At 35.1% G+C, this 19,738-nt stretch overlaps 1 protein-coding gene across 3 annotated transcripts in view; it reads right to left on the bottom strand.

Moving 5' to 3' along the window:
• The window catches only part of LOC129901435 (sister chromatid cohesion protein PDS5 homolog B), a 41,591-nt gene extending 25,629 nt beyond the window's left edge, over positions 1-15,962 (bottom strand). For 2 of the 3 annotated variants that reach the window (XM_055976605.1, XM_055976606.1), the window contains exons 1-11: positions 15,730-15,961; positions 14,781-14,978; positions 14,461-14,642; positions 7,988-8,159; positions 5,300-5,521; positions 4,857-5,073; positions 4,589-4,734; positions 4,306-4,463; positions 4,073-4,222; positions 3,939-3,987; positions 3,241-3,429 (exon numbers count right to left, since the gene is read on the bottom strand). In XM_055976605.1, the coding sequence (XP_055832580.1) occupies positions 3,241-3,429; positions 3,939-3,987; positions 4,073-4,222; positions 4,306-4,463; positions 4,589-4,734; positions 4,857-5,073; positions 5,300-5,521; positions 7,988-8,159; positions 14,461-14,642; positions 14,781-14,978; positions 15,730-15,837 (1,791 nt within the window). In that variant the 5' untranslated portion in view covers positions 15,838-15,961. Of the gene's footprint in view, positions 1-3,240; positions 3,430-3,938; positions 3,988-4,072; positions 4,223-4,305; positions 4,464-4,588; positions 4,735-4,856; positions 5,074-5,299; positions 5,522-7,987; positions 8,160-14,460; positions 14,643-14,780; positions 14,979-15,729 lie in introns of all 3 variants that reach the window. The other variant, XM_055976607.1, reaches the window with a different exon arrangement.
• Positions 15,963-19,738: the final 3,776 nt, after the last annotated feature.

The following is a 19,738-nucleotide window of genomic DNA, read 5'->3' as shown; positions in this document are numbered from 1 at the left end:
GAAACCAAAGAGTTAGGGAAGGCAAAAATACAATGGGAAATGACCACGCAAAACACTCTGCATCTTACTGTGATAATGAAACTCATCTCTGCAACCCATTAGAAATTTCTTTTTCAGCACTTTAAAAGTGAATCTAATAATTCAAATGCATTAAAGAATTTACGCAGCTCCAGAATGTGTATAACATAAATAATGAAATGCTCCCCACTGCATCATTTAACTCTAGCTAACTAGATCCTCTATAGCATTTGCTGTAAAAATTACTCCCATTCAGTACCCAGATACCAGCACCCACAACCAGGTCACCAAAAAAAGGAATCTGAAGTGTGGTCTTCACTTAGTTTCCAAGGCAACAAAATTTTCTCAGAAAGAAAGGGATGTTTAGTGTGGTCTTCACAAGTTTCCAAGGCAAGAGAATTTTCACAGAATAGAGAAGTGTATAACAAGGAGAACAAGATGTCTTTCAATTATATATGCAGCAGTCACTCGTCAAAAAGAAATCGCTTTGAAGTTCTAGTAAGCTTGTTGTCAAAGATACAAGCTTACAGTCTGAAATCAAGGAAGCCAAAAATATAGGTCTCTTTCCAAATAATCCATGCAATTGCAAGCATTTAACAATACCAGAAAACCTCCTTCCTTTACACTGACTTAAACCAAAAACTCCACAAATAACTCTACTCCAGGCACACTATTTAACTTTTTCAGCCTGATCTCTCTACTCCAAGCCAAATTTTAATTTGTTGAGCTACTCTATACTTGTAACGCCTCACAACTTCTAACCAAAGATCCGAACCATCCTCCGTAAGCATATAGGCCCAAACCCAACGCTTCTAAGTTGTGCATATATGTTAAGGTTCTTTCCTAAGTATTGGAAGTGTACAGAATGTAGTTTAGGGGTCATAAGGAACCTCAAACATCAAGCCAAGTTCAAAGCATTTCTATCAGCTAAGTTTTCGCATGAGTTCATATAAGGGTCAACTTCAAATGACCATATCTCTCAGCATATTAAGAGTTAGGCAACTCATGACCTATCAAATCAAAGGTCTATGAGTCTTCTTTCAAACGCCGCCAAGTTTGCATCAATCCGAGTTCGAAGTAAAAAGTTATAGCTAATTTACTAGAGACACTTCAACCTGGCAACCGCTCCGCGATACGGAGTGAAAACGGACCTCACTGCCCACTTGAATAAAATTTCGTCTTCCAGCTCTGATTATTTTTTTTTAGGGTACAAGAGAGCTATCTAAATTGCCCTAAACATGTAGGAAAACAGTTTTTCATAATTGAATCCTCTCTTTCACTCCTAAACTTGAACGCTCAAGAATTCTTCAAGAAACACCAGGTTAGAGTTCTCTTTCAAGGTTCTTCATCAAGGTAAATCCTCCAAGAATTTCAAGCTTTCCAACTCAAATTTCTTCATCTATTCACGGATCATTAATAGAAATCTAAACCCTTGGTCATAGGATTTTCAAGAAACGAATCCAAAAATTTCAAGAAAGAATTTCTTGATCGTTCTTCAACAAGTTAGGATCCTTCTTCAAGTTTTGCGAAACGTATAAGTATGTAAGGCTTCAATGGGAGTATCCTTTCACTCTCATGTCTAAAGTATTTTGATTCTCAAGAATTCTACAAGCTTGTTAGAAGCAAAGCTACGGCTTTTTATGAAATTACAACCTTTCTTCATTAATTCATGTTTTCATGATTTCACTTTGGTTTTAAAACCTTATTGTACTAATTTAGCATGATATGTATGGATCTTTGAACATTTATGACTTTTAAGCATGAAAACTATCATGATATGAATTTTAACCTCAATATAGGTTATTTTAGATAACTTTTGAGTTTAATCTCATAGATGGTTCAAATAAATGGACACCTTTTATGTTTATGAGCAATAATACGTATGTATGTTATTTTGGGAGGGCTATTTAGCACTGAGAAGATACAGGTTTAGAAAATCCAAGTCCCATGACTACGTGCCACCGTAGGTTCAAGTATACCGCTTTGTCGGACAACTCCACATGGCCCTGAGAGGCACAATTTAGTGGATTCACATAGGTAAGATAAGGTTCTATACTCAGGCAAGGCATAGAAACTGGGTTGTTGAACGTTATGAGCCCACATGGTGTATGTCGGTTATAAGAAACTTCCCAGTTATGTATTTTTATGATATGGTCTTAACCCTATATAATTCATTTTGAGTATGCTACTTCATGTATATGATTATGCAAGACTACTGATTTACACTCACCTTGATGTATATGCTTTTGGAAGAAGGTTTTTAAACTAAAATTTATGCATGAACACCAATTGTTTCTATTCAATTCCTTTATTACGATTATGATTTTAGAAACCTAAGTTCACTGTTCCTCCATATGTTATTTTATATGAGTATATTGGTGCCCTTGCATACTCAGTACATTCCAAGTACTGACGCATACTTTCTCTGCGTAGCATCCTTTTATGAGGTAGAATTTGGTGCTCATTCTCGGACACTTGGTTAGTGAGGTTGTAGCAGTCCTAGACAGCAGCTGGTGAGTCCTCCTTATTCGGGGACTTCATGGGTAGTTTTAGTTAGTCTTTTTACTAAGTAATGGCAATCGGGGGCCATGTCCCGACAAACTTATTTCTTTGATTCAGATATTAGAAGCTTGTTTCAAACATTAGTTTTCGATATTCATGGATATTTTATCTTTCTAACCAGACCTATTATGCATATGTTTCAGCTTCCGCTTAGTTTTCTTATGGTATGCTTTGATGTGTTATGCCAAGGGTTAGCTTGGGACCATCCGTGGTTCCAAGCACCATGTCACGATTAGGGTGTAGACTTGGGTTGTGACAATACTATAGGCACACTCCTTAAACCTGTTTCGCTTTTCTCCTCTGGTTACATCACAATTTTCAGTTTGTTGAGCCACTTAGCGCTTCTTAAATATCAAGCTCATACAAAAGATAACCCACTTAGGGGCCCAACCACTAGCACAGGTCCCTGGTCATTCTCTATTCTAGACCATGACCATCAATAAAATTTAAGTGTAACTTACTGAGGAATGAAACCAAGATAACATAAAAGACACAGGAAGGTTAGAAGAAATAATCTTGAGATTACTCCGCAAGAGTTCAATAGAAACTCTAAAGGCATCTTGCTCCATGGTAGGATTTCGATGAAAAGAAAGCGACTCTATATCCAGGTTAAAAGTGAAATGAAAAAAGATCTACTATAAGAAAGTGAAACAAGCTCACTCTGGTGGTTTGGGCATCTTCAATGCTCTGTTCAGTTAATAACTTCTCCAACAGATCAAAGATTTGACTGTCTTTCACCATATCCAGTTTGCGGAAGCAGTCTTCTGCTTTGGCAGCATCCTCAAAAGATGCTGACATTTTCACAATGGACATTTTCATCTTCTTTTCTACTTCTTCCGATACTTCCTCCTGGACAATAAAGATAGAAAACCAATGCAAAATAACTGCACAAATGACTTGACAAAAGTATGTAGGAGGACCAAAATTCTTAGTAAATTAGAATTTCTTCATAAACATAGCAACCTATCTTGCCAGCATCAGCTACTAAGAGAGTAGAAACAAGAATGGTATTTAATGCCACAAAAAAAGGCATTCTAGACAAAACCAGAAAGGCTTCAGCCTAAAGAAAAAAGTGTCCCAAAGTTCAAGACGTAATCATAGGTGAAAATTTGGAAATTTTGAGCAATCCAAAATTCTAGCATAAAAGCATCTATAACTCAGCTTTAATGAATTCAATTTTCTGCTATTTAATAACATACAACATACCCAGTGAAATCCCACTAAGTGGGGTCAGAGGAGGGTAGAGTGTATGCTGACCTTACCACTACCTCGAGGAGGTAGAGAGGTTGTTTTTTCTATACAGTGGTGAACAAAGAGAATTATCAGAACATTTCATAATTAAATATTATTTGTGATACCTTGTATTTGTTGAGGAGAGTTAAGTACACTTGCATTTCATTTCGCAACCTGGACGTATACTACCCCATGAATTCAAGCAAAAGCAGCAAGGCAAAACTGAAAAGTTAATGAAATCCAAGTTTCACCAAAATACCTCAGCTTTTGAGATAAAATTGCATTCAAGGCCTTGAGATGACAAGGCGTAAAAAGTGAGAACATGAAGACCCAATGCCTGGTTTTATCCTCAATAGAAAGAGAAGCAGGAAACAGAGTGTCAGCAAGCACAATCTCCATTCGCTGAGGCCTGTGTCAGGTGAATCATAATTAGATCTCCATCAACTAGAAAATGCATCCATTTAGAAGTCGCATCATGAAAAATGGGCATACTTGAACTCTTTACAATCTCTGTCATAGCATAGCATCAAAATTTTACATGGGATCTGTTCAAAATGATCACTGAAATCCATGATGGTAGCAGCACATTGTGTGCAATATTCCTGATACAGTTCTAACAACTTCTTCAATGCTTTCTTTCTAACAGACACCTACATATTTAGATGAAAAAGAAGCATAAGAAAGCATATCTAAGGAAGTACAAACAGAGGATTTCTTTTTCAAAGAACTGCACAAAAATCAATGTTATCTTATGAAAGCTGTTCACAACTACAACCTTTTTATCTCTCAGTCGTTCTGCAACACATGTGATAAGTTCAAGAGGAACAGATTTTAGCTTATATCTTGCCAAGTCGCACACCACAGTAACTGCCTCTGATCTCACTCTGTCATCAGAATCCAAAAGACGATCTTGAAGAGCAGCTGCTCGGTTCACAGGAGTTAAAAAGTGAGCTGTAATGCTTAATCAGGAGGCCAACAAATCAAGGGCATTCTGAAAGACAAAAAAGAAAAGGAAAAGAAGCTTTCGAGTTTTGACATCTTACAAAGAACTTCAAGAGATTCTTTTCCTGATGGATTGGTCATGTAGAATGCTTTAGCACATGAAAGTGTAATTAGTCTCACTTCAGCAGATTTATCACGAGTTCTGTTTAAGAATTCTACAAAAAGCTGGTGATAATCCCGGGCAAAATGGTTTCCAGGCAATGAAAAGACCTTTTTCATCAAGCCAAGAGCTTTTATCCGGACATCCACTTGATCTGTCTGTGAATGAAGTTACATTTCTAGTTTGAGCAATATAGTGGGGAAAATAACCCAACTTCAATGGAAGAACTTTAACAATAGTAATAATGAGAAGACGAGGAAAAATAACAATAACAATGATAATCTAAATTTATTTTGCATTCACTGGACCAGACAAATAACATTTAACAGAGGTCAGAGTACATTGTCGTACAATAATATACTAAATGGCAGGAGAATGACTCACCAATAGTTCGTGGATCAGGCTAGGTATGACAGAAAGAAGTACTTGAGGAGAACACTGAAAGATTTCGTACATAATATCATGGTAATATTCCTTGATCTCACTCTGCACAGCGTCTCTATTAAGTATGCAAGACCTTAAAAACCTTGAAACAGTATCTTCAATCTTTTCACTGCAAGTTTGAATGACAGAGACAGCAAGCTGGTGAGACGCACGAGATGAACCCTGGAACAAAATTCATAAAGAATTCCAGTTTTTAAAGACAATTACGCTGAAATTTCCATAGCAGGAAAAGACAAATTGCAAAAATAAGAGAGCGATGACAATTAATTTCATCTATGCCAAACAAGAACCACCTAATAATTGTAAAAAGTTCCTATATTGCATATCATTGGTAAACTTGACAAGTATATATTGCGCTGTCCTCCATCAACGAAAAGAACACTTAGCATGACATGGAAGAAGGTAATCTCTAGAAGCCATAACTACAAGCAAGCTTAAAAGAACCAAGTCTATGAGCAACTTGAAATAAGATAATCTACTACCACTGCATTTTGATGAGTCATTCAGAAGGTCCCATCTAAAAAGATGACTCTGCATTTGATCCCAAAAAAAAAACTGACTCGGCACCCATAATTGAAGGATCAAAAATTCAACATTAAATGATATATTCAGGGCATTACTAATGTTCACAAATTGATGAATGCTCCTCCCAATATTCTCTCATCCTCTGTAGCATTTCTACTTAACAATACATGCTAGCCCTGCTCCATAGCCACATGTATTGCCAGTTTTCTACATTCAATCAAATAAATGGGTATTCAAGGACCCAAATAAAAATGTCTTTCTCAACTTTCCCCAGACACCAAGAGAAAGTAGTTGAGCAAATGACAAGTCTCCATTAGCACCCATGGAAATGTACCCTAATCTAAAGAATAGCAGGATCCCTACCATCATTTGTGCAACCAACAAAAAGAAAAGAAGAAAGATTAAAATCTATAACTTCTGAGACGGCAGCAAATTTATCTACAAACAAAAAAGATTCACATGAGGTGAACCTAAGAAGAAATGGGAGCTACAACTATAGACTCATAACTGGGTGGAGAGTAATTTCCAGACATCTAAAACAGGATAAGGTTTTGGGCTTTAATCATCATGGATATGGAACGGGTGCATATGCTGCTGACAGACACTTACAACAATAACAATTGTCTCAATCCCAAGCTAGTTGTTGCCAGTTAAACATATTCTCCCAATCCATATCGCTCCATTACACATCTCAATCCAATATTTTAAAACTCAGGTACTAGGGTACAAGAGATTCTCTATATTTCTACTAGCAACAAAACTAACCCACTCCTAGTGAACATTAGACCTAAAGTAAATGCACAGACCTGACTAAACCTTAATCCCAAATAATTGGTATCACTTGTACGGATCTCTTTCTTCCATTGCTCAATTTTCACAAGCCTCCTCATTTATCTAGGCCTAGGACAACCAATGTGAGCAAGCTCACAAACGTGGAGTTACGTCACAGACACTCAGATGTGAAAAAAAGAGCAAACACAACAACCGATGTGCACGCAACTTTTCTTTCATTTCTCTTATACTATCTTTGACATTTGAATGTTAGTTTGACTTTAAAGATATCAACTTAAAATAGTTTTGAACTGGAGTATAATATGTGAGCAACTAATTTATATACACACATGCATATAATATATACACAAACACACACACACACACACACACATATACATACAGATGTGCCAATTTGGGGTAGATTACTTTTTTCCTACGAAGTAATTTGTTTCATTGATGGCATCCAGTAGATGCAGAAAATGAAAAGTACAAACTGCTAAGAAATATTAATAGCTCCATACAGAGAATAAACTAAAGGTGGGAGCTGAAAAACGTCAAAAGACTATCTTGGCAATTTACATGGATTTGGGGTAAGAGATCACTCCTTTGGTTTATTTCGATAAGTAGAGTGTAAAAGTTGATCCATGAACTTATATAGAGGCACAAGAAGTTTTGTATTTCAAAGTATACAGTGCTTCAGGAACTTTTGGTCATCAGAGAAAGTTTACAGTGTTTTAGGACAAATCATCAGAAACTATGTCATTTAAATTGAAAAAAAAGGAGGTCCGTGAATTAAATAAAACTACACAATGCAATATAGGTGACATAAATTGATCTATAGATGGAAAACTATACAATTGAAGAAGAAGTTAGGTAGAGGATAAACAAAGAGGAAAAAGATTATAATGGGTGATTATGTATAGGAAATGGAAGCAGAGTAAATATGAAGACTTAGGTGTGCTTAAGTACTTAATTTAAAGTTTTATAAGTGCAGAAAGGATGACACATTAAATAGAACAGCCTCTTCAAAGCTTCCCCCTACCCCTCCTACTGTTTTCGGTGAGAAAGGTGACAGCAAAGAGAACTCGAACACAAAAAGGAACTCCATTTCTTGGCTTCAAATGAGTAGAGATTGCAGTATTAAGTACTACTGCCAATTTCATCTTGGAGAAGGGATGAAAGAAGATCAAAATTTTCTGTTTTACATAAATAAAAGGGATGAAAGCACTACATCTTTCTCAAAACAAAGTTGAAAGTACTCCTGAAAATGCTAATGCAGCAACTACTTTTAGCTTTAAATTTTATTAAGTTATAGATCACCATATCTACCTTTGCTTCTTTCAAAAGGTTCTGCAAAATCACATCTAAAAGGGGCTCAGATACTTCTTTTTCAAAAGTGAGCAGCTCGGAACTGGTCTTCTCTTTCTCTTGCATTTTCTCCTCCAAAATTTGTGTCATTATCGATACTGCTGCAGAAACCATACTTGGAGGGTGATGTTCCCTACAAGGAAAGTCAGCACCATCAGATAGTAAAACTAATCTTCAAGAGAGATGCCACATGTAACCCGCAGGAAAAAAATGTACGTAAAATTATTAAGCAATCACATGGTAAACACTTTTCAGCCCTCTTTTCTTTTTAATTATATAATCCTACTTTTTCCTTCATTGAATGAACTTTTTTGTGATTTTGCAGAGCAATGAATAAGTTAGGAGTAAGTTTATCTGATGTTAGGAACTTCACCTGAGTTAGGAAATCTTGGGACACTAAATTGAATATTAAGAAAATCAACAGGGGTTTAGTTAGTTCCTCGCTCCCACCCCACCCTCTCTTTCCTTCACATCCGCTCCCTTTTTCCTCTCTTGTTTTTCTTTTTATAGCAACAAAAGATCTTATATTAAGTTTTTGCGTCGTTAAGAATTGCTTGCATTCATTACGCAATTGTTGAGCATCAATTCCCACTTCAACCAAAACAAAGAATAGAATGTTCTCTCATGAACAAAGTTGTGAAACAGGATGCTAGATTCAGATTGGCCACTTGTAGCATGCACGAAAAGATTCTCATGTTACAATACTTCATTCTCTTTATCCACATCTGAGACTTCACGATCTCCTTGAAAGTGCTGCAGATGGGCTGAGTTTGAATAAAGGTTTGACTATGGTCTACTAGCCTTCTCTAGCCTTACATACTCATCATTTACTACTGACTTTGCCCTTTCCAGTCACCTAAATCTTCTCCGACAGAGTCCTTCACTGCATCAACTTTCACCTAAGCTTAGCAATGTTGTTTGGGTGTTCTTTTAGCAATTCCAGAAGCGCCTTCACCACTTTTCTTGCAGAATATTAGTAAGCTTGGTGACATTCTAGGGTTTGTTTTCTCATGTGGATTGAACATAGACTTTGACTACACTTGTTATAAAAATTGGTGAAAAATCTTTTCTGACAATTTTTTCCAACTTTTGGAGAAACATGTGTTTTTCAGTTTTTGAAAAAGTGGAACACTTCTCTCTAATAACATTATTCAGTTTCCAGCTTGAAAGAGCCAAGTTGAAAAAGTGAAACACTTTTCACCTTCATTTTCCCCAAGAACTTCATGGCTTACCAAGCAAAAATTCAAATAAATTCCAAAATATTAACCTAAGAACAAGAAGACATATCAAAAGTATACTGGCTTTCTTCTATATGAAATGTCACATAGGTAACCCTGTTTACCCCTACTCCAGACCTCCCTTCTGTTTGTGCTTATTGTTAGAATAGGAATAAGTGTACACAATCCTACTTGGAATAGGAATAGGTATACACAATCCTACTTAAAATAGGAATAGTTTATAGTATCCTACTTTTTTAAAATTAAGTTTATAGTATCCTACTTGGAAAAGGATTGTTTTATAGTATCTATAAATAGGGTCTTTGTGTAATATTGTTCTTACACAATTCAATAATATTTTTCGCCTATATTTCTTACATGGTATCAGAGCATTGGTGAGAAAATTCAAGGGTAGAAACAAGTCACCGTGTGTCAATTTTCGGTGGTTGTTGGGACTGAATTGTGTCTTTTTTTTAGGGCTGTTCTGGTCGATTTTTTTTTAGCAATTTTTGTTTTAGTTGTGGTCGTCTAGCCATTCCGACCAAATCCGTGCAATTTTTTACCACGGAATTAGGGTTCCGGCGAATTCCAGGTTGTTTCCGGTGAGTATTTTCCGACAACTTCTTGTTGTTTTCAAGACAAATTTCACACCATGTCTTTTGGATGTGATGTTTTTGGATCCAAAAATATGAGGATTGGAAATTCAACCCCTATAATCACTTCAGAACCATTAATGGGAAGTTCAAACTATTTAGCTTGGGCTTCTTCGGTTGAGTTGTGGTGCAAGGGTCAAGATGTTCAAGATCATTTAAGAAATAATGCTTGTGTGGTAGATGAAATGGGGAAGGCTAGCGAGGAAGATGCAAAAGCCAAAGCACAATGGGTGAAGGTTGATGTTCAATTATGTAGTCTCCTATGGCGATCTATCAATTCCAAGTTGATTCCCTTGTTTCGCCCATCCCAGACATGTTATTCAGTTAGGGAAAAGGCTCGTGCTTTATATACTAATGACATATCTCGATTCTATGATGGGATATCTCGAATGACCAACTTAAAGAAACAAGAATCCGATATGACTACTTACTTGGGACAGGTACAAGCAGTCATGGAGGAATTTGAAACATTGATGCCAGTTACTACGAATGTGGAAAAACAACAAGAGCAGTGACAGACGTTGTTTCTAGCTCTTACACTTGCTGGACTTCCTACTTACCATGATTCAGTGCGTGATCAGATTTTAGCTAGTCCTGTAGTTCCTAAAATTGATGAATTATTCTCTCATCTACTTCATCTTGCCGCGCCTCCCAGTCACAAAGTAGCCTCATCACCCACCATCTGTTCTTGCATCTCAAATCATAGAAAAACGAACATATCAATTTATAGAAAATCGGCGAGGAGGAGGGCATTTTGGGAAACCTCGATGCATGTGTAGTCATTGTCATACACTTGGGCACACTCGTGACATATGTTATATTTTGCATGGTCCACCACCCAGTTATGATTCTAATGCTCTAAAGGAATATAATGAGTTCCTTCGAAATCGTGCAAGTAAACAGACATCTCCACAAGTAGCATATGTGGCTAAACCTACTCAATCATCCAATAATGCTCATATTGCTCATACCAAATATGAGTTCCTCCAGTATCGAGGAAGTAAGCAAACATCACCACAAGTAGCTTTGGTTAGACAACCTGATGTTTCAGTTGCAGGTAATTCTTTTGCTTGTGTTTCATAATCTAGTACTCTTGGATCATGGGTCATGGACTCGGGCACTTCTGATCATATCTCTATTAATAAATCACTTTTGTCTGATATTGTTTATTCACAATCTCTTTCAGCTATTACTTTAGCTAATGGGATCCAAACAAGTTGGAAAAACCAAACCCTTATCTTCTGTCACTCTAGACTCTATTCTTTATGTCCCTAGCTCTCCTTTTAATCTGGCATCCGTTGGTCATTTGACGCGTGCCTTACATTGTGGCATATTCTTTTTTGATGATTTTTTCTCATGCAGGACCGCAGTACGGCATAGACGATTGGCACAGGACATGAACCACAAGGCCTTTACTATCTTACCTCTTCAAACTCCTTTACAACATGCTCCGTTACAGATCCTCCAGACCTAATTCACAAACGTTTAGGACATCCGAGTCTAGCCAAGCTGCAAAAGATGGTGCCTAGTTTGTTTAGTTTAGACTGTGAGTCGTATCAACTGGGGAAACACACTCGTACTACATTTTCACGTAGTACTGAGGGTCATTCAGAGTCTTTTTTCATTAGTTCATTCTGATATTTGGGGTCCTAGTAAAGTTAGTTCACCCTTAGGATTTCGTTAATTTGTTAGTTTCATTGATAATTATTCAAGATGCACTTGGGTTTTCTTAATGAAAGATCATTCTGAGTTATTTTCTATACTCGTACTTTCCTAGTGATAATGTCTTAGAATACTTATCCTCCCAATTTCAGTAGTTTATGACTCATCATGGAATTATTCACCAAACATCCTGTCCGTACACTCCTCAACAAAATGGTGTAGCAAAAAGGAAGAATAAGCATCTCATTGAGACCGCTCGCACCTTTCTCATTGGATCTCATGTTCCGTTACATTTTTGGGGAGATGCAGTCCTAGCGCCTTGTTATTTAATTAATAGAATGCCCTCATCCTCTATTCAAAATTAGGTTCCACATTCCATATTATTTCCTCAGTCACGTCTTTACTCTATCCCCCTCGAATCTTTGGGAGCACATGCTTTGTTCATAACTTAGCCCCAGGGAAAGATAAATTAGCCCCTCGTGCCCTCAAATGTATCTTTCTTGGTTACTGTCGAGTTTAGAAAAGGTATCGTTGTTATTCACCTGAACTTCATTGATACCTTATGTCCGCCGAAGTCACATTTTTTGAATCTCAACCTTACTATACATCTTCTTCTCAATTCTTTCACTGCAGATAGCAAGCATCCAAAACTCAAAAATAGTTTCATCTAGAAGTTCCTCCTCGCTTTGATCATCCTGATGTATCTGAGGTCTTATCCATACTTCAAGTCTTACTTGTACTGACTTTTGAGGAACCTACAGTCTCTCCTACATCTCCGGTTGTAGTGCCACCACTCCTGACTTATCATCGTCGTCCGCGTCCAGTTGTAGTCCCAAATGATTTATGTCATGTGCCGGAGCATGCGCCTACTGCGGACTTGCCTCCTCCTAGCCAACCAATTGCACTTCAAAAAGGTATACGATCCACTTGAAATGCTAACCCACATAATACTTTCTTAAGTTATCATCGTTTATCCTCACCACATTATGCCTTTGTATCATCTTTTTCCTCTATTTTCATTCCTAAGACTACAGGTGAAGCACTTTCTCATTCTGGATGAAGGCAGGCTATGACTGATGATATGTCTGCTTTACATATGAGTGGTACTTGGGAGCTTGTTTCCCTTCCTGCAGGTAAATCAACTGTTGGTTGTCGTTGGGTTTATCCAATCAAAATTGGCCCAGACGGTTAGGTGGATCGATTGAAGGCTCGCCTTGTTGCCAAAGGGTATACTCAGATATTTGGGCTAGATTATAGTGACACTTTCGCTCCTATGGCTAAGATAGCATATGTCCGTCTTTTTCTATCTATGATTGTCGTTTGTCATTGGCCTCTTCATTAGTTGGATATTAAGAATGTCTTTTTACATAGTGATCTTGATGAAGAAGTCTATATGGAGCAACCACCTGGTTTTGTTGCTCGGGGGAGTCTAGTACCCTTGTATGTCGATTGCATAGGTAACTCTATGGTCTAAAACAGTCTCCTCGAGCCTGGTTTCGGAAGTTCTGCACAGTAATTTAAGAGTTTGGCATGACTCATAGTGGAGCTGATCACACTGTGTTTTATAAACATTCTGCACCAAATCTGTGTATTTATTTGGTTATTTACGTTGATGATATCGTTTCACCGGTAATGATCAAGCTGGTATCGCTACTTTGAAGCAACATCTCTTTCAACATTTCCTGACTAAAGACCTCGGTAGATTGAAGTATTTTCTCGATATTGAGGTTGCTTAGTCTAGATCAAGTATTGTTATTTCTCAATGCAAGTATGCCTTAAGACATTCTTCAGGAGACAGGAATGACGAGATGTAGACCTATTGACACTCCTATGGATCCGAATGTTAAACTCCTTCCAGGACAAGGGGAGCCACTCAGTAATCCTGAAAGATATAGACGGCTGGTTGGAAAGTTGAATTATCTCACAGTTACTAGACTTGACATCTCTTTTCTTGTGAGTGTTGTAAGTCAGTTTATGACTTCTCCTTATGATAGTCATTGGGATGGAGTTATTCGTATTCTGCGATATAAAAAGTCAGCTCCCGGTAAAGGACTACTCTTCGAGGATCACGATCATGAGCATATCACCAGATATAAAGATACTGATTGGGCAGGATCACCCTCTGATAGACGTTCTACATCTGGATATTGTGTTTTAGTAAGAGGTAATTTGGTGTCGTGGAAGAGTAAGAAACATAGTGTGGTTGCTCGATCTAATGCAGAAGCAGAATATCGAGCAATGGTTGTAGCAACTTGTGAGCTTGCTTGGATCAAACAGTTGGTGAGAGAACTAAATTTTGGAGAAACCGGTCATATGGAACTTGTGTGTGATAATCAAGCAGCCCTTCATATCGCATCAAATCCAGTGTTTCATGAGAGGGCTAAGAACATTGAGATTGATTGTCACTTTGTCGGGGCAAAGATACTCTCAGGAGATATTGTTACAAAATTTGTGAAGTCAAGTGATCAACTTGCAGATCTCTTCACCAAATCCTTCACCTGTCCTCGTATTAATTATATTTGTAATTTGTAACAAGCTAGGTACATATGATCTGTATGCACCAGCTTAGGGGGAGTGTTAAAATAGGAATAGGTGTACACAATCTTACTTAGAATAGGAATAGAAATGAGAATAGTTTATATTATCCTACTTGGAAAAGAATTGTTTTATAGTGCCTATAAATAGGGTCTTTGTGTAATATTGTTCTTACACAATTCAATAATATTTTTCTCCTATATTTCTCACACTTATCATAGACTGTTTTCTGCATGCAGTGTTTCTTGATGCATTCAATGATTAGACAACTAAAGGAGTTAAAGGGACGCAGAAATTGGTTGGATGGGGTCATGAAAGCACTATCAATCAGGAAAATGATTAATAAAAAGAGAATGACGAATTTCACCTCATGACAGCGAAAAAGTTTTTGAACATTTTTTTAACCAGTTCTTCACAGCCAATATCTAGCATTAGCAAACAAAACTTCAGTTTTGCAACAGTTTCTAACAGTTGTACCCTCATGCTGAAGTAAGGATTTAAGGTATCTTCAAGCTCTGAGAAGATGTTGACAAGAAGTCCAAATATATCCTGTTAAAAATTTAGAAAATCAGCAATCATTGACAGTATTACAGCTACTACCAATTACCAAAAGGGAGAGGGGGTAAAGAAGAAGGTAGCACGGCCAGGACCATATAACAGAAACAACTGCATAAAGTCAAGCTTTACCCTAGACACTGCATCAGTAAATTCAGGATTTGGTGCCAGCACACGGACAATTTCGCAGAAGCAGATGCCAACCAGAAGTCTGATATCTTTGTCCTTGTGAACAAGCAAACTATGCTTAACAAGAGAACTGCTCAAGGGTTTAATGACAGATTTCAGCGAACTTGACTGTTTTAACCCTTCAAAAGCACGAGTGGCTTGCTGCAGCAGAAAGTGCTCTTGTCATGACTCATGCAAAGAACTTTTAAATAATATGACATCTGAAAACAAAAAAGCACAATGATTCTTAAACCCAGTTAACAACAGGTTTGAAACTCAGGAAAAGTATGGCCCCTCCACAAACTCCCACTTAAACTCAAGGTTTCAGTTAGAAGCTGGGTTAGAATTTATGACTTGCGCCTTACCCATACATTCCACATTATCCCTTACCACAAAACCAAAGCTCTGAGGGTATCAATACTTTTCTTTTCTTTTAGAAGTATTTTATATACAAATGCACCAAGAAGGTGTAACATTTTCTTCACCAAAAATATATACACATATCTAAAAGAACCCAAAAACTCATCAGGCTGTCTATCTGTTTAATTCTTACCACGTGTTGTCTTCATACTACTAATAACAGGCAAAGAAGATTCAGAAAACACATTTAAGAAATTGTAGCGACGAGCAAAGACAATTGAGAGCAAAGACAGAAAGCACAAATTCAGATGATAGATTTCTTTCTATACATTTTTAACAAGCTTACTAAGCTCCCAAAGTGAAAAAGAGCAAAATTCGCCAACAGAATAAGCAATAACAGAATTGGGAAAAAGAAGAAGTCCTTTCGCAAAAATCTATCGCAAATGTAGACCGTACTTATAATATCTTCAGTCGCAAGGCATGTCATAAAAATAGAGAAACACCAGACAATACAAAAATTGAGTGAAGTATTTCAGTAGAGAGTAGGTATTACTTTTAATAAGTTGACAAGAGTATCTTTATTGGGGCAAGTTTTGTATGCACCAAGTTGTTTTCCGGTTCGGGAGATGACCTTTACTGCCTCCTTCTCTGAGTCCGCCATTTCAGAAACCCTAAGAAGCTTCCTCAGATTTTCTCAGCGAATGGAAGGAAGCGCGTGTTAAAGAGGGTGCGCACTGGGGAGAGTTTGGAGTGTGAGTTTTCCCGCCTTATGCCCTTGGTGATGAGCGAGTGCTACGTGACAAAAGCGGTTGAGGATAACTTTTGACAGAGTTCTCATTTTCATTTTTTTACCCGTGGAATAGTAATTCCAGAATAATTAATTCTCTCATAAAATATGTAAAATAATTAAAATACTCCTCTTGAGCTCTTTTTTATATTTATGTATATTAAAATATTTTTTAATAAAATTATAATCTTAATTAATCATTATTTTTATGATAATATATTTTTCTATTAAAAATTAACATTTTATAGATACATTTTTTATTTATGAATATATTGTAATTTGAATTTATTTATCTAATTTTTATATTTATTTATATTTTGATTTCTCTTAAAATGTTCACTCCACTACTAAATTACATATTTTTTTTAATTAAATAGTTTATTAATAACTTAAAAATTATATTTCATATATCAATTAAAATGTAAATAACTTTAAAATGTAGATAATTTTAATAATAAAATTTATTTTACTTTAATGAACTTAAAATGAAAAAATTATTTTTAAGTTAAATAAGATGGAAATTTTATTTTTAAGCTAAATAAAATGAAAGTTTTATTTATAAGTTAAATAAGATGGAGTTTAAATTAAAAAAACACATGGCACAATTATGGAAATGCATAAAAAAAATATTTTAATTAAATAAGATTGAAAAATTATTTTCGGGAATGAATAACTAGAGCTTGCAAAAAAAAATGTAAATAAGATGAAGGATATTTTTGTAAACAAACAATTTATTCTTAAAAATTATGTAATGAATATAATTTTGAATATGACCAAACAAACAAATAATAAAAACTAATCTCATCATAACTTATCCCAGCATACCTTATCACAACATAGCTAATCACATCATAACTTGTATCCAAACCAAACGACCCCTTAATATATGAACAATGAATCATAAATATTTTTTAGGGGAAAATTCATAAATATACAATAAACTGGCTTGATTACAAAATATAGCCAAGTTTCCATTTATATTAAAAAAATAACCCAAAATCAGAGATACTATAAAGTCCAAAAAATAGTCCAATTCGCTGATTCAAAATGGAAAAAAAAAACTTATTCCCTCTCTATCGTCGAGCAAACAATGACCTTCTCTCAAATTTCACTGAGAATAGCTAAAAAACCTTATATAACATTAACTTGTTAACCGACTGGATTAGCAATTTAATCGGGTTTCCATCAGTGTCTTTTTGCTCTTTAGTATCCAAAATAATTGGGCTTGTACTAGAAATTGAGATAGCATCAGACGCCATAAACGCCATATCGACCTTATTTTCTTTACTTAAAAATTTGCTATCAGTGTGGGGAATCGTTCTAAAACTCATAAGCTTTAACAAATAAAGAGTAAAAATCAATATATAAAATATGGGAAGACCCGCCTAATACTAACAAATACTATAGAAAAGCAAAAAAATGCACAAACCAACCCTAAAAATAAGGTTTTTTTGTCCAAAGAAAAACTTGCGATCTCATGTTCTTACAATGGATTCATAAGGATGTTTACATGAGCAAAGAATGTGATATTGAATGTGCATAACTATGATGTGAAACTTTTATTTCTTGAAAAGTAAATTGTGGTTAAAATATCACGACTCTCGAAGATAGTACATTTGAATACGTTAAAATTAATAATGTTGACCTAATACATAAGTATGTCTTTTAACTTGGTCTCATTTTACATTTATACCTTCTAACTTTGGATATGCACAAGTAGGCACTTAAACTTGTATAAAACTGAACAAGTAGACACATGTGTCCTAAGTGGCATAATACACGTAGGATACAAAATTGTCATGTAGGACGTGTATCTATTTGTTCAAGTTTTTGATAGTTAAAGTGCCTACTTGTGCACTAATAAAGTTAGAGGTCATAATTGTCAGCTGAAATCAAGTTAAGGGTCATGTTTATGTATTATGCCAACAATGTTAAATTACATGCATTATCTTTCTTTTATAAAGATACATATTTTTTTACCATGATTTTCTTGAAATCACTATCTCACAAATCACGAGCCATCCACTTTCAAACAATTATCAATCAATCTTGTGATCTCATGTTCTTACAATTATACTACTCAACCACACGTCATGTTTATTGCTTGGTAATAATTTATATACCTATGAAAGTTAATTGGGGTCCCTTTTTTTTGACATATTAAAATGATTTTTTAATAGAAAATTCAATCCAATTCGAGCTTATTTGGATTGGATTTAAAATTAATTTTTCAATATGGAAATAAAAAATGAAAATTTTCATATTCAATCCGAATGGCCCGAAGAACGAGCCTAGTTAGAGCAACTAAATAAAGCCCTAAATTCAATCTCTCCTCTTGTAAATGCTTTAGGCCACTTATAAGCTAAAAGTCACGAGTTGAGGACACTCATGACCCAACTTTTGGCTTTAGGCTTTCCCCCCCCCCCCCCCCCCTTTAAAATCTAAAAAAAAGTATTTTTAAACATTCTTATATTATTCAAACACTTTGAGAACTTTTATAAAAAAAACTTAAAAGTCAAAAACCACTAAGCTTATTCAAACACCTATGTAATAGTTGTGTGGATATTTTGTTGTATCTTAGAGATAGCTAGTTGTTTGTACTAAGCTAAGCTATAGTGCTAAACATGTACTCGTTAGTAATTACATAATTTGATGATTGATGAAAAAAGTTAGTTTTTATACCATTTTCAATAGTTCGAGGGTATTTTAGGTCCTTTTCCGTAATTAAAATTTTGTTAAATAAATTTTGATTTATAATTAATTTTAAATAATTAAATTGTAACCAGTAGATGGTCGCCACATGTTTAAAAAATTGTTCAAATTATTTAAAATTCAGTTGAAATTTTTTTGATTTATAATTAATTTTAAATAATTTAATTATAACCAATAGATCGTATCCATGTGTTTAAAAAATTATTCAAATTATTTAATTAAAATTATGTTAAAAAAAATTTGATTTATAATTAATTTTAAACAATTAAATTGTAACCAATAGATAACTACCACGTGTTTTAAAAAAACTATTCAAATTATTTAATTAAAATTTTGTTAAAGAAAAAATTATTTTTGGAACTAAAGGTGGATGATTATCATATAAAATTAATGCCCCTGTCATCCACCTTTAGGTCCAAAAATGATATTTTTAAAACATAATTTTAATTAAATATTTTGAATAATTTTTTTAAACATGTGGCGATCATATATTGGTTACAATTTAATTACAAATCAAAATTTATTTAACAGAATTTTAATTAAATAATTTAAATAATTATTTTAAACACGTGGATTTAATTATTTAAAATTAATTAAAAATTAAAATTTGTTTAACAGAATTTTAATTATGAAAAACGGCCTAAAATGCCCTTGAACTATTGAAAATGATACAAAAATGTCCCTCGTGCCCGTTTCCGTTAAAGAAAAGGTCATTTTTGGACCTAAATGTAGATGTCAAGGACATTTTAGGACCAATAGATGGATGAAGGACATTTTTGTATCATTTCCAATAGTTCGAGGTCATTTTTGGTTCTTTTCCGAAAAAACAATCCAAAACCCAATTAGAACATTCCATTTAAACTAGATCTCATTTCAAATAACAGTGATATTTACAAAAAGGTCATAGATATTATGAAAGTGGATTGTCCACTTATCATAATATTCTATATTAGTGGGGCCCACTCAAAGTGGGCAACTAACCCACTTGTTTTTCTTCATCTTTGATGGCTATAAAATGCCATCAAATTGGCACAAATTGATCATCCGAAGAAAGAAAAAATAC

This window comes from Solanum dulcamara, chromosome 8, assembly GCF_947179165.1.
Source record: "Solanum dulcamara chromosome 8, daSolDulc1.2, whole genome shotgun sequence".
Lineage (NCBI taxonomy): Eukaryota > Viridiplantae > Streptophyta > Magnoliopsida > Solanales > Solanaceae > Solanum > Solanum dulcamara.
The sequence above is the reverse complement of the archived record's forward strand: the minus strand, read 5'-3'. Positions and strand labels throughout refer to the sequence as shown.